Source organism: Engystomops pustulosus, chromosome 1 (genome assembly GCF_040894005.1).
Source record: "Engystomops pustulosus chromosome 1, aEngPut4.maternal, whole genome shotgun sequence".
Taxonomy (NCBI): Eukaryota; Metazoa; Chordata; class Amphibia; order Anura; family Leptodactylidae; genus Engystomops; species Engystomops pustulosus.
The window spans coordinates 31,270,567-31,285,510 of record NC_092411.1 but is presented as its reverse complement, the minus strand read 5'-3'; the positions used below and the strand labels follow the sequence as shown (position 1 = coordinate 31,285,510).

The window sequence follows — 14,944 nt, the reverse complement described above, 5'->3', positions numbered from 1 at the left end:
CCTCCTGAAGTAATCACCCATATGAGAGGCTGGACCAGTTGGAAACCATGTGGCACTAGGATAAGCAGACAAGAAATGGAAAACCTTTATTGTCAGACCTTTATGTCTAGAGCAGAGATCATAGAGCTAGTTTCGCCTTTCAGTCAATGGTAAAACACAGGATTCCTAAAAGGTTCTCTTGGGGGTCTGCAGCTATGAATGAATAGCAAATCCGATTTGTAAAATGAAAAGCACCACAGGGAAAATGCCCTCCTGAAAATTAAATCAAGTAGTGGGTCCTACCCACAGACAGTAGGGTCGTCTACCCCTGGGGCATCTTCTTCTTGTTTGTTTCTTGCACTCCTGAAAGAAACTGTATGGTGAATTGTGATAATTGGGGCTATACAACCTTTAGAATCCTATGTTTTTTTTCTTCTCTTTGTTATGTTTAGATGTATTACAGTTGTGTAATAAAAAACAAATACAATGGGGGTCATTTACTAAGGGCCCGATTCGCGTTTTCGAGACGTGTTACTCGAATGAATCCCGTCCGGACCCGAATCCAGCGCAGAGAACGCGCCGCTGGATCGCGAACGGACTGGGTAAGTAAATCTGCCCCAATGTGTTTTAAAAAAAAGAAAATAAACATGTGGCCTGAATAAAAATAATTTTTAATATGAAATTATAGGCAAATTAACATTTTGGTGTACCATGTATATGACTATAAGGTCTGGTGAAGTTTGATTACAGTACAGTGTTGATCTATGGCAGGGAAGAAGGGACTCCTTGTAGCAAATGTCACTATGATTGTCACAGTCCTGTCCTTAGGACAGTGGTTGGTCCATAAAATGCAGCCACTGCAGGTCCGTGATTTACAAATGACCACAGAGACCTAAAGCTGATTACCTGAGTAAGTGCATTTGTTGTTATCAGTTCATTCTTAAAGGGCATCTCTTAAAAAAAGAGAGAGTGTTTCAATCAGATAACCCCAAACTGGATTCAGCAGTATCTGTTTGGAATGGGACTGAGTTGTAACCACGGTCAACTGAAGACATGTTCCCGACTGAATCCCCGATAGACCTAGATCTACACCAGAAGAGTCTGAGGTATTTTACAATCTTCACTCAAAACCCTCTGCGTAAAGTTATAGACTATTCAACAGTGAATCCCCAAGAAGCTACCCATTGCGTTGTCTGCATTATCAATGGTTGGCATGTATATGGGAAAGCATTCCCAATACAAGATGCCAAGTGAACAGGAAGGAATGATAGGCAGGGGACACAATGGTGGCGGAAACCAATTGCAAGCAAATCTCAGGAATAAAGCAGAAATACATAATGCAAGATGGGTTGGCACCAAATGGAGCGTGGACATAAAAGTGTGAAGAAGCAGAACACTTAAGGAACTTATTGCACATATATAGAGTGCTGTAGAAATCATTCTGATGTGATTTGGGGCATATTGGCTGAGACTGAGGTATTTGGTGCCCACAACCGGGCCAATGAGGAAAGCTGAAGAAAAGAGAAAGGCGTTGGTTATCACTCGTACTACAAGATGATACGCTAGCATAGCCGGAAGGCATGACGTGCGTATCAACAGAGCTTTACATGACTCTTTATGGCATTGTGTATGAGCACAGTTAATTAACAAACCTGTAAACAATACTGTTTTCCCATAGTTTTCTTCTGACAAATTAGCGAATACGAGGCGCGAGTAGAGTAGAGACGTCTCTTCAAAGGGACATATGTTAGACATTATCGTCATATTTTTTTTTTTTTTTAAAAGGCGGTATAAACACAAAGATGCCAGACAGGACATGAAGAGTGTTCCAAGCTCTGAAGCAGATAACTACTTAATTCCGATTTCCTTGCGAATGTGGCAATTTATTTTCCAATTACTTTAAGTCAACAAAAACATTATAGCACCCTTGGGGACGGTATTTGTGGTGCTTTCTATAGTACGTGGTGATAAGCAGACTACATTGTTAGCCGCAATAAAGACAGGCTACTTCAGAAGAGAACAAAGATGTACGATGGCACAAAGTGTGGGCAGAGAAGAAAGGGAACGTGAAGACAAAAACGGACGCTCGATGAACAAGGGGGACAATGATAGGACGGCGTCACACACGTATAATGCACATCTGGGAAACCGCTGAGAATGGTCCTTTGTTGCCGGATTTTCTGCTAGGCTTATATCTGGAATGCTTTATCGGTTTCTACAGTCTCACTGAATTTTATTAAAAGCAAAAAAAACCACATTAGCGTGCGCTTGTCCATCACCGGTCCTAAATCCCGGCAGGTTCTTCAATATTTTTTCCTCTAATACTGGTAAAGCCCGGAATACATGGAGATGAAAGACAAGAAAAAATTTAAGAGGAGAGACGGTAACTTTTCCTGATGACGGGTTTCCTAATCCATGTAGTGTATGAACTGTCTTTGATGAAAAGTTTTTGTGTACGCGCACTGATCTCCGAGACGCAGAAGATTTGTCTCGGTCCTGCTCCTGAGCTTTAAGGAATAATTTAAAGCCTTTTTGCTATTCATTTTTTTTTGCCTTTTCTTGCATGTTTTTATACTGTAACAGTTGTTTTCAGAAGAACGAACTCAGGAATAAACAAAATTAGAGAGGAATTGTGTTGCACATAGTGGGAGAGGGCTGAGACAAGTCTGCGAAGCAACGAGATGTAGGCAAACTACTGTATGGTACACGGACTTGTAGAGTGTCCAGTACAGGTAGAAGATGTAGTAAAGTTTTACATTACAAATAACATATTAACAGCTCATTAATAGCTTCAATTATCAGAATCAACCTATCAATAGACTTTCATGGCTAAATGTGATGTTAGACTTTGATAAATGTGTAGATTGATTCCAATAAACATAGTGAATACCATAGCCAGTAAAATACTCTAATGTACATATTGGGCCCATAATGGACAGTGCCCCAAATGTGCATGCACAAGAAGAGCCGAGAGCCGGGTGAGGCAGGGGGAGGAGGCCAGCGAAAGAGGATGTGTGTATAATTATAATTTGGCGAACCACCGAACGTAAGCTATGACATTAAGGTAGCGCCTGAGATTGTTATGAATCTAATATATAAAGCTGGATGTATGCGAGTATGTATGTCCTCTAAAGGAACTTGCACCGTCATGGTTACAATCACCAAATTTTGCACAGTTGTTGCCTATGACCCAGGTTTTGAGCCGGAAATTTTCACCCCATGCTTTCCAGCTCAAGGTGATTAGTCCTGTCTGGACAGTTCAGGCAGCTCCTGTCTATGTAGAGTAATGTGGATTAAACAAGATAAGTTTCTGCATCAGTGTATCCACCATATTCTCAAGGTATGTTTGGTTCACAATGCGTGAAAACAAATGGTAGATTTACTTTAAAGGACACCTGTCATCAGGTCTCGGTAAGCACTTCTGTCACCACTACCTGTTGGAGCAAGTCACAAGGATCAAGGATGCAGCCTTTATCTAGTCAATTCATACATTAATCATTCTAAAGTGATTTTTACTTTATTATGTAAATGCGCCAGGGCACATGGAGAGAGAAAGCTATGTCACCCCTGTTACCTCTCTCCTCATTCTGCTCAGGTTTGTGTGTAAAGTATTGTTAGTGTTTGTGCTTTATCTGCTGCCTGTGAGAGACACAGGCATCAGCTACACTAAATAGTGCAAAGGAGTTTCAGGCTGCTACTGGATGCAGTGATGTGTATAGGAGTATCCCATCCACACACAGGCTGCATTATAAGGAAGCACATAGAGAAGCAAGCGCCAGGAGTCTCACATCATTATACAGGCTGTCAATCATATGTATAGGAGTATCTCATACACACAGGCTGCAGGGGACGCCAGCACCAGGAAGCACATGGGGGAGCCATTACACCATTATAACTCACATCATTATACAGGCTGTCAGTCATGTGTATAGGAGTATCTCAGACACACACAGACTGCAGGGGGCACCAGCACCAGGAAGCACATAGAGAAGCCAGCACCACGAGTGTCACATCATTATACAGGATGTCAGTCATGTGTATAGGAGTATCTCATACACACAGGCTGCAGGGGGAGCCAGGACAAGGAAGAACATGGAGCAGCCAATACATCATTTTACCTCACATCATTATACAGGCTGTCAGTCATGTGTATAGGAGTATCTCAGACACACACAGGCTGCAGGGGGAGCCAGGACCAGGAAGCACATAGAGAAGCCAACACCTGGAGTGTCACATCATTATACAGGATGTCAGTCATGTGTATAGGAGTATCTCATACACACAGGCTGCAGGGGGAGCCAGGACCAGGAAGAACATGGAGCAGCCAATACATCATTTTACCTCACATCATTATACATGCTGTCAGTTATGTGTTTACAGAGCACCAGGAGTGTCACGCCATTATATAGGCTGTCAGTCAAGCACTGGGGGTGTGGCTGAGCCTCCCACTCATGAATAAGCTGGACAGCTGAATATGATAATGATTCATTAAACCTCTACGAGTACAGCTTTAGGGCATGATTGTTTACGCTTACAGGCATGTAGCGGAACAATGGGATAGAGGCAATACTTTGTAATGGCAGTTTACGAAAATATATATGGGTGGTTAATTTGCCTGACAGGTTCTCTTTAAAGAAAATCTACCATCAAAAGACACATGCAGCAGAAAGTGCAGGGGGAGGGGGAGCCTGCTCTGTTCATTGTAACAACCAGTGAAAATACATCACTAAGGAGCACTGGAACCACCCCCAGAGTCCCTCTGGCTCATTTGCATAATTTTAAAAGTTGCTTTTAGAAGGAAGTCGGCCATGGATAACAGATATAAGAAGATTACCACAGTTATGGTGCCTGGATCTATGGGTAAGTGTCCCTGGTTTATCATGATGGATTTTGATGTTAGATTTTCTTTAAGTTACACGATTGAGCGCAAAGGTGACACGTCTGGGTTGGCAGAAAAGGTATTTTAACTCCTTGGATAAAAGCTTGTATGTATTGCATATGGACAGCTACAGATTAATAATATTAACCATAATGGCACAGGAATACCTCTGGGAGGGCTACTCTGCAGGAGAACAAGACCAAGGACAGCCTATTGCAAGAACACAATAATTAATCTAAAATATCCCAGGTACCCTGGTATGATACATGTGCTGCTCTAATGAGGTTAAAGGGCAAAAATCTGCACAAAGAATATTACAAGAATAATTTACATAATGACTATGTTACCTTGACACATATCTGTATATTATTGCTGGGCTATTGTATGGTGTAAAATATAAACACATGACCATGGAGCTACATAGGAATATTTAAAGGGAGTCTGTCAGCAATTTTAACCATACAAAGCTGCAGACAGTGTTAGATATTGTCCCTGGAGATCTGTATTACCATACCTTTGTATGTGTTGTTGTTAGTGGCAGCATGAATACAGAAAGTGCATTTATATTCCAAGATTGTAGCTGGATTCGGAGCATTATGCTGCACTGGTGTGTGAGATCTATTCACTGTACTGCTGCACAGCCACCCCCCCCCCCCCACTGGAATCTTCAATAAGTTAATAAGTGGGAAGGGCTATGCAGCAGTACAGTGAAAACATTTACCACACTGGGGCGCCGGTCCAGCTACAATTCAGGAATATAAATGTATTTTGCACGTTAATGTTTTTACTGATAACACACACACAAATGTTACACAGCTCTAAGAGGATAAAAACTAACACGGTCTTCAGTTGTATTGCCAAAACTGCTGACAGTTTCCCTTTAAGAAGTTCAATATTACACAATCATTCAAACGCAAAGAAACAGCACTTCAAGGACGTTGATATCCAAGAACGGTTTTACATGCTGTGCACCACATTTATTACATCTTTCAGGAACATTTTAAAGCAGTCCAAATAAGGGGGTGTCTAACTCAAAAAGGAGTGGAAAAAAATGATTGCCACATTATCTGATTTGCAATATCTTTGTGGCTCAAAAGTTATAAGATCTTCAACAGATTATCATGCCCGTTATAGTTATTGGACCTTCAGCTCTATTTTCAGGACCATAGACCAAATGAGCCTGAGGTGCTCCAAGCTCCATTGACATCTATGGAGCCCAGAGATACTCAGGTTCACTTGCATCATTTTTTAAACGTTTTTCAAGAACACCTGACTTACAGACGACCCCTAGCAACAAACAGACCTCTCTCGCAGCTTCACCCTGTGTTCCTGACTCAGTCTCCTTTCCTCCACACTCATGCAGCTCCCTCCCCACTTCCTGTTATGTGCATTGAGCAGGCAGGGGAGGGAGGGGATGGTGAGGAGGAGACACAGGCACTGATAGGCTGCAGTCGCCCCCTCACCCGAGACTCACCAGCAGGGAGCTAGGTAATATAACATAAACTTACCGTATATACTTGTGTATAAGCCGGGTTTTTCAGCACAAAAAAATGTGCAGAAAAACCTCAACTCGGCTTATACACGAGTCAATACTTTAAAGAAAAAAAAAAAAGCTTACATACTCACCCTCCGGTGGCCCAGATGCGCATCGCTGTCATAGCGGCTCCCCGCTCCTCTTCTTCCTTCTGTAACAGGCGGCAGGACGCGGCCATATTATCTCACAGCCGGCAGGCGCATAGCATGATGTCGGCAGCGGCCGCGTCATACTATGCGCCTGTCGGCAGATAACATGGCCACGTCCTGCCGCCTGTTACAGAAGAAAGAAGAGGAGCCGCAAGGAAGCCGTGATGACATCAGAGGAGCAGCGCTGCGGATCTGGGCCACCGGAGGGTGAGTATGTAAGCTTTTTTTTTGTTTTTTTAAGTGCTGGGCTGGCTGTATACTACAGGGGCAGAATGGGCTGGCTGTATACTACTGGGGGCAGGCTGGGCTGGCTGTATACTACTGGGGGCAGGCTGGGCTGGCTGTATACTACTGGGGGCAGGCTGGGCTGGCTGTATACTACAGGGGGCAGGCTGGGCTGGCTGTATACTACAGGGGGCAGGCTGGGCTGGCTGTATACTACAGGGGGCAGGCTGGGCTGGCTGTATACTACAGGGGGCAGGCTGGGCTGGCTGTATACTACAGGGGGCAGGCTGGGCTGGCTGTATACTACAGGGGGCAGGCTGGGCTGGCTGTATACTACAGGGGGCAGGCTGGGCTGGCTGTATACTACAGGGGGCAGGCTGGGCTGGCTGTACATTACTGGGGACAGGCTGGGCTGGCTGTATACTTTAGGGAGCAGAATGGGCTGGCTGTATACTACTGGGGGCAGGCTGGGTTGGCTGTATACTACAGGGGGCAGGCTGGGGTGGCTGTATACTACAGGGAGCAGGCTGAGCTGGCTGTATACTACTGGGGGCAGGCTGGGCTGTCTGTATACTACTGGGGAAAAATGGACTGGCTGTATACTACAGGGGCAGGCTGGGCTGGCTGTACACTTTGGGGGCAGGCTGGACTGGCTGTATACTCCGGGGGGGGGGGGGCAGAATGGGCTGGCTGTATACTACTGGGGCAAACTGGGCTGGCTGTATACTACAGGGGGTAGAATGGGCTGGCTGTATACTACAGGGGGCAGAATGGTCCGGCTGTATACTACAGGGGGCAGGCTGGCTATATACTACTGGGGGGCTGGCTGGCTATATACTACTGGGGGGCTGGCTGGCTGTATGCTACTAGGAGCAGGCTGACTATATACTACTGGGGGCTTGTTGGCTATATACTGGGGGGGGGCTGTGACAAATGCATTTCCCACCCTCGGCTTATACTTGAGTCAATAGGTTTTCCCAGTTTTTGGTGGTAAAATTGGGGGTCTCGGCTTATACTCGGGTCGGCTTATACTCTAGTATATACGGTGTATCAAGTATTGAAATGATTTAGTATTCTGACAAAGATATTTTTAAATTAAACCTACAGAACCTTGCTTGTACACAACCCAGAGACTGCCGGTATGATTATAATATGGTAACATATTTATTGTAAGTGGATATGTTAAAAAGTGCACATTTTATAAAATTATTTTTATAAACATCTAAAATATAATATATATGGAAACATCCTGGAGATCAGGAGAATGTTAAGGATATTTCTCATGCATATTACTGATGTGATAAGGACTGCGTTCCTGTTTTCTTTTTGTACTCCGGTTACCAATAAAAACAAAATTATATAAAAAAGAAAATTAAGGATATGTAAAAAAAGGAATAACACTACACAAAGAAAAGCAGATAGAAAATTGTTATTTTACCAGAAAGTCTAATATTTACTACAACAGAAGCATCAGGGGAGCTGACGGCACCTATTAAAGTGATCAGTAAGACCCCAGAGGATCCGATTTCCAGTTCCATATAAAAGATAGGGAGATAATGTAACACCTGCCCAATACACACGATGTGACTAGTCTGTAACATCAGCACTCACGTTAAAAGGCAAACTACTTATGAATATTCACTTTCATAAATACCAATTAACACTCAGTACCTATTACTTCAATTACTGTCATTAGAAATACTAAAAAATTATTACTGCATAAAAGGCTGAAAAAAAAAAACAAACCTGCTGCTGCAAACCTAAAGGAAACGCTTGACAGATATTTAATGAGGAGCGGCTCCGAGCCGTGAAATGTATTCATTATGCCGCCTGTCAGGAACAATGCTGACAAAACGATACAACATTTAGCCAATTAAACAAATTACTAATGTGGTTTATGTCACCCACTTCTCCGCGTCTGGGTGAGTGAAGGAGAAGAGAATATCGCAGCATTCATATTAATAATGAGATATTTGCCATTTGTTAAACTTCTCTCAAGTCGCTAAAACTTTGGATTAGACGTCAAGATAATTTATGGGAGACACAAGTCGCTAGGTGGGAAAATTACCTTCTGTAATGTAGAAGTTTATATTATGTTATGTGACTTGTATAGTAAATATAATATACTGCACCTACAGGGGGGTGGAGGGGAATGAGGACTCATTGTGGCAGGTGTGTGACCTCCTTGTACATAGTTTCCTCTTATATCACATTTCATGTCCAGTGAAGCGCGGAGGCCAAGATTTCGCTGAAAGGGGTTCTGTGAACCCGACACTTCTAGTAGGGCTCAGGTCCAAAAGACCAGAAGTACTGGCATGACACAGAAGCCAGGTAAGTACACAGAGGTGTGGTGAGATGGGATGGGGTGGGGTGAGATGGGGTGAGGTGGGGTAGGGTGAGGTGGATTCGGGTGGGGTGAGGGAGGGTGGGGTGAGGTGGGTTGGGGTGAGGCGGGTTGGGGTGAGGCAGGGTGGGGTGAGGCAGGGTGGGTTGAGGTGCGGTCTGGTGAGGGGCGGTGGGTTGAGGGGCGGTGTGGTGAGGTTGGGTAGGGTGAGGTGGATTCGGGTGGGGTGAGGGAGGGTGGAGTGGGGCGGTTTGGAGTGAGGAAGGGTGAGGTGGGGCGGGTTGGGGTGAGGGAGGGTTAAGTGGGGTGAGGTAGATTGAGGGGCGGTCTGGTGAGGGGCGGTCTGGTGAGGTGGGGTAGGGCGAGGTGGATTCGGGTGGGGTGAGGGAGGGTGGGGTGGGATGGGGTGGGGCGGTTTGGAGTGAGGAAGGGTGAGGTGGGGTGGGTTGGGGTGAGGGAGGGTTAAGTGGGGCGAGGTAGATTGAGGGGCGGTGTGTAGAGGTGGAGTGGGTCTCGGGTGAGGTCGGGGGGTTTGCCATCCATGTACCGGCACTCAAGGGGTCTTCCAGAATTTTTGTTGGTAGTTAGCTAGTAAAGCTCCCTTCTATCAGGTGGGTGATGCCATTTAGTCTTCTCCAGCCCACCTGGAGAAGACATTAAAGCACCCAAATAAGTATAATTGGTGCAAAAACTAATAACACTCATTACTCAGCAACAGTGATGGCTTTCATATTAATTTTTTATCTTGTGTTGAGGGAATGCCGTTAACATTTTTGTATTTTACTAAAAAGAAATCCTGCTTAGTTTGCTAAAAAACAGGGTGCAAAGTGCCCCATAGTAGCAGCTCTGTGTTGATAAGGAAGATGGTATTTTTAGCCAGACTATGGGTATATTGCTGCTCTCCCTGTGTTTGATTACAATGCTCAGCTAAAGTGAGTTTAACCCTTTCTGTTCATTTCCTGGCTACAGTATTACATTGAGCATTATTTTCTAACAGAATTGTTTGTCTCTTACTTTCACTTTTGCTTCATAAGGAAAAAGGACTGAGCAGGGATCTTCTTTTAGAAAATGGCCATTATAAAATACAAGGGAGAGGTCTGAAAGGAATACCCCGTACTGCTCAGAGCTGTTGAAACAAACAGGGAGAATAGACGAAAACATATAGTCAGCCTTCATAGACACACTACACAGTTTAACTAAGCAGAATTTCTTTATAAAGTATATTAGAATAATGTTTACAATAGTACCCCATCCCCCAGACACAATATTAAAAATTATCTCAAATGAAAGCTATGTTTTATGCAATTTCTACAAGAAAGAATGGGGGCTGTTTTTGTATACCAATTACTATAGAGAAAGATAGATAGAAGGAGAGATAGATAGATAGATAGATAGATATAGATGGATAGATAGATGGATATGTGATAGATAGATAGATAGATAGATAGATAGATAGATAGATAGATAGATAGATAGATAGATAGATAGATAGATAGATATAGATGGATAGATAGATAGATATGAGATAGATAGTATATGATAGATAGATATGAGATAGATAGATAGATAGATAGATATAAGATAGATAGCTAGATATGAGATAGATAGATAGATAGATAGATATATAGATAGATAGATAGATAGATATGAGATAGATAGATAGATAGATAGATAGATAGATATGAGATAGATAGTAGATGATAGATAGATAGATAGATATGAGATAGATAGTAGATGATAGATAGATAGATAGATAGATAGATATGAGATAGATAGATAGATAGATAGATAGATAGATAGATAGATAGATAGATAGATATGAGATAGATAGTAGATGATAGATAGATAGATATGAGATAGATAGATATTAGATAGAAATATATGAGATAGGTAGATAGATAGATAGATAGATAGATAGATAGATAGATGCAAATCTTTTTATACCAAGTGAAATATGTCTATTCCATGACATTGTAAAGATATGAGCAGTCAATGATTAGAGACTAGAAGAGCCCTTACAGCAAGTATAAGGAGCCCTCATTGTCGTTGGTGTCAGGGCCGTGTTTCATGTACATATTGGTGGGTAATGAAGATCCTCGGTGCTCATTAAGCACATATCTGCTTTCATTCCAGCTCCTGGCACCTCCCAGTTTACCGCCAATTACTTCATTGACGAAGCCTTTGACATCTAATATCTATTTTTGGCCGAAGCAAAGGCTTGACTGCCACTCGCTGTAATGAGCCGCATTCCATTAAAAGTTCATTCCACATTAATTTTACAAATGTTACATACTTAATAACAACATTCTCAAGAAAACATCACTGGATAATAGGAAGGCTATAGAAGCATCATTCATTGCTAGAACGCATGCCAGTCTGATACATTCTGCTTATTGTGTGTGGTTACATAGTTTATACGATTGAAAAAAGACACTTGTCCATCAAGTTCAACCAAAGAAGGGAAGGGATTGGATGAGGAAGGGATTTAAGGGAAACATTTATAGAACATAACCAAAAATGTAAATTAAAGCAAGATTTGATATATGAATTTCAAATATATGGTGCCCATATACATTAGATTATTGTCCTTTCTGATGTCTTTTTGGGTGTTCGACTCCATTAAACTATAACAGGAGAGATAAGCCAGGGGTAGAAGAATGTGGCAGAAACTCATTCCTCGCTTCTCATTCAGAACACATGCACCCTTGGCCATATCCATTGTGTAGTTGTATGAGGTATAGCCATGTATCACTACATACAGTGAAGTAATAAAATGAACTTACGACCAGGTCCTGATCTTGTAACAAATTGAGAATTGCTTGGTACAGTGAAGGTCTCAGATCGGCTTTGAATTTCACAGCCACCCATTGTCCAATCAACCAGATTACTCTTCTTCGTAGCAACTTATACCTTAGGGGAAAAGAAATAGCATGTAACAGTAACATCTTGCAACCACAAGGACTTGTTAGTGTCTTCTGTGTCAGCTTATATATAGTTGTGCTCAAAAGTTTACATGACACAAGAAGGACGTAGCCCCACACCTCATTCAGGCAGCTGGGCTAGTGACTCTGTCTAATGGCTGCAGGTAGAACCCCCTACACTGAATGACTGGATAGTTAGAGAAGACAACATATTCCGTATGGAACAATTAGCCAGATGGGAAGGAAGGACACATCATTGCTTTGGGAAGTTCTGGGAGCCTTGGAAAAAATACAGCCCTCTGTTGGAAAGGATCTGTCAGCCATATTGACTGTCCAAAGCAAGCTACGCAACTACGTGAACTGGGAACTTGGAGTATGACGTGAAAACGAAGACAACAATGATAAAAAAAATAAATATTTTACAAGAAGTGTAGGACTAGATTGATACTAAATTGTGCATTTCACATAAGCTACCAGAATAGGCGCATGGGCACCTCTTAACCTTACCATCAAACCCCTTACTCTTCCAACCTCCCAGCTTTCCCCTCTGTTGAATGCAGGCAAGGCTCAGGCAAAGATGTTTCTCATGTAATCTAAACGGTATTGATGTTTTTGTACATAAGTACTTAAAAACAAAATAACTGGTTCCTAATATGTCTTACAACCACACCCCCCCTCAGGCATCCCTTAACCCTGCAACCTCCCCCCCTTTCCCTACAAGGCGACTTCAACCTTCCAATTGCAGGTACTCCCGTACAGCTCCTCCCTCCTGCTCCTTCACAGAGGTCACATCCTGTAGAGCTGACATCAGTGTGGAGGGAGGAGCTGTACAGGAGCACAAACACGGAGGCAGCCTGCAGTACAGACAAGTCACATGTTGTTTTTTGAAATGCATACAAACCAAAGCCCAGCCCCTACGACTACCCCAGGATTTTGTCGGGGTGCAAGAGTAAGTTATAACACACAATTATATTGTGATGCAAATCCTTTGAAAAGGCAGAAGGGCATTTTTGCACTGCAGGTGTCATGGGCTTTTACAGTGTGTCTTTAGTGAAAACGAGGTCCCTGGTGACAGGTTCCCTCTGAAAACCAAAATTTCAGCCACAAGCGTCAGGAAAGTTGGTCGAGATGCAAAGAAAACCCCACAAATAACATCAGGTGAAATACAGGACTCTAGTGATGCAGCTGTTTCGGGATGCACAATAAGGAGGGACTTGAACCAAGAAGAATGGGCAGTGTAACCATCTGAGAAAATTAAGAGCCTCGTCCACAACTACCACAAAAGACTTCAAGCTTTGATGTCGTCATTGATTTTAGAGGGGGAATATTCAGGGTCATTAGGATCTATTTGGTTGTCATTATGATCTGAAAAGAGGAAACACAGTAGCTTGACAATAAATGGCTTCACCCAACAACTAACCATGAGTAGTAGAAAAGTTTTTGTTTTATTATTCATATTCCCTGAAAAAAAGGCCAAAAAAGCCAAAATTCTGCAGGAGTATGTAAACCTTCGAGCACCACTGTATGTACATATCATCTCCTAAACTCCGGAATACAGCAGTCATTTTAAAAAGATTAATCTGTAGCAAATCTGAAAAGATTCAGATTCCATTTGGTGCCAGGACAATGGCAGATTTGATCCAAAATCTAAGAATTCATTCTGTTATCTCTAATACAGATATTATCTGTGACTACAGTTTAGCTACTAATATTAAAGGGATTGGCTACTCTTTAACATTAATTGCCCTAGTGCCTTGTTGATAATCCCTTAGTGTTCATTAAGTGATTCAGCAGTCCTGCTACTTACTTTTGTACTTCGTTTACATGTCTGAACTCTAATGAATAGGAGGAGCTGTAGCAGGAGAATTATGACTCATCATGCTCGCTCCATCTCCCCTCTTTGTGTCTCAGTGAGACTGACTGTGAGAGAGAGAGAGACACAGTGGGTGACGCCTGGAGGACAGCCTAGAGCAGTGAGAGAGAAAGCTGTGTATATATACAGCATGGTTAGAACAGGGAAATTCTGAACCTCTCATCGGTGGCAAAGACACTGGTACATATATATGAAGGGACATGTTTAATAGAGGAGATTTAGTGAAATGTGGCCAACCCCTTTAATGATTAATAACATGAAATTGTATTAGTCCTCCTCACAACTAATAAAAAGTAATTTTTTGGTTATTAAGATAAATGAAAGCGTCTATAAAGTAACTTGTAATACTATAACCTCGGGACTTTGTGCCCCCGGTATGTTACATACACATCTGAACGTTTCATCTCGCTGCTGCAGCACTGCCATAAAGCGAGTTACTGATGTGGTATAAATCATAGATCATATGAGAAAAATAGGCAGCACACAACATAATAAAAGTGATTTCACATTGGAGATAGATGAAATGTTCCTACCTATCATGGGTAATTTGCAGTTCTCCGAGCAGCTGACTCCTAAACCATTCATCGAAGTCCACGCTATCAAATAATTCAAATGCAGCAAGTCCTACAGCATTGTAAACTGAGAGAAGACCAAGAAAGGGGAAAAGTGTTTGTACTTAGAGGAAAATAAAGAACAAGACTGATATCATAGAAGGCAGGGATTTTATAGAGGATTCTTATACAGTACATTCTTTGCATCTAAACTACGGTATATATTGATAAAGATGAAACCAGAGGAGAGTGTAGAAGACATGTATAGTATATCCTGTGGATATACATGTTTGAGAATAAACCGTAAAGTAGAGCTTTATTATTGTAAGGCTGCAGGAGAAGAAATTTATAGCACACTGCCTGGTGATAACACTATGTTCAATCTGCTCTATAACATGCTGCCTGCAGATAGGACACTATATACCACCTGCTCAACTGCTCCTGCTCTATAACATACTGCCTGCAGATAAGACACTATGAACAATCTTC

General features: G+C 42.4%; 1 protein-coding gene across 2 annotated transcripts in view; it reads right to left on the bottom strand.

Annotated features, from left to right (window-relative positions):
* IPO11 (importin 11) overlaps positions 1 to 14,944 on the bottom strand; it is a 315,892-nt gene that overhangs the window by 205,639 nt on the left and 95,309 nt on the right. For both annotated transcript variants that reach the window (XM_072136983.1, XM_072136974.1), the window contains exons 15-16: positions 14,438 to 14,543; positions 11,894 to 12,020 (exon numbers count right to left, since the gene is read on the bottom strand). In XM_072136983.1, the coding sequence (XP_071993084.1) occupies positions 11,894 to 12,020; positions 14,438 to 14,543 (233 nt within the window). The remainder of the gene's footprint in view (positions 1 to 11,893; positions 12,021 to 14,437; positions 14,544 to 14,944) is intronic.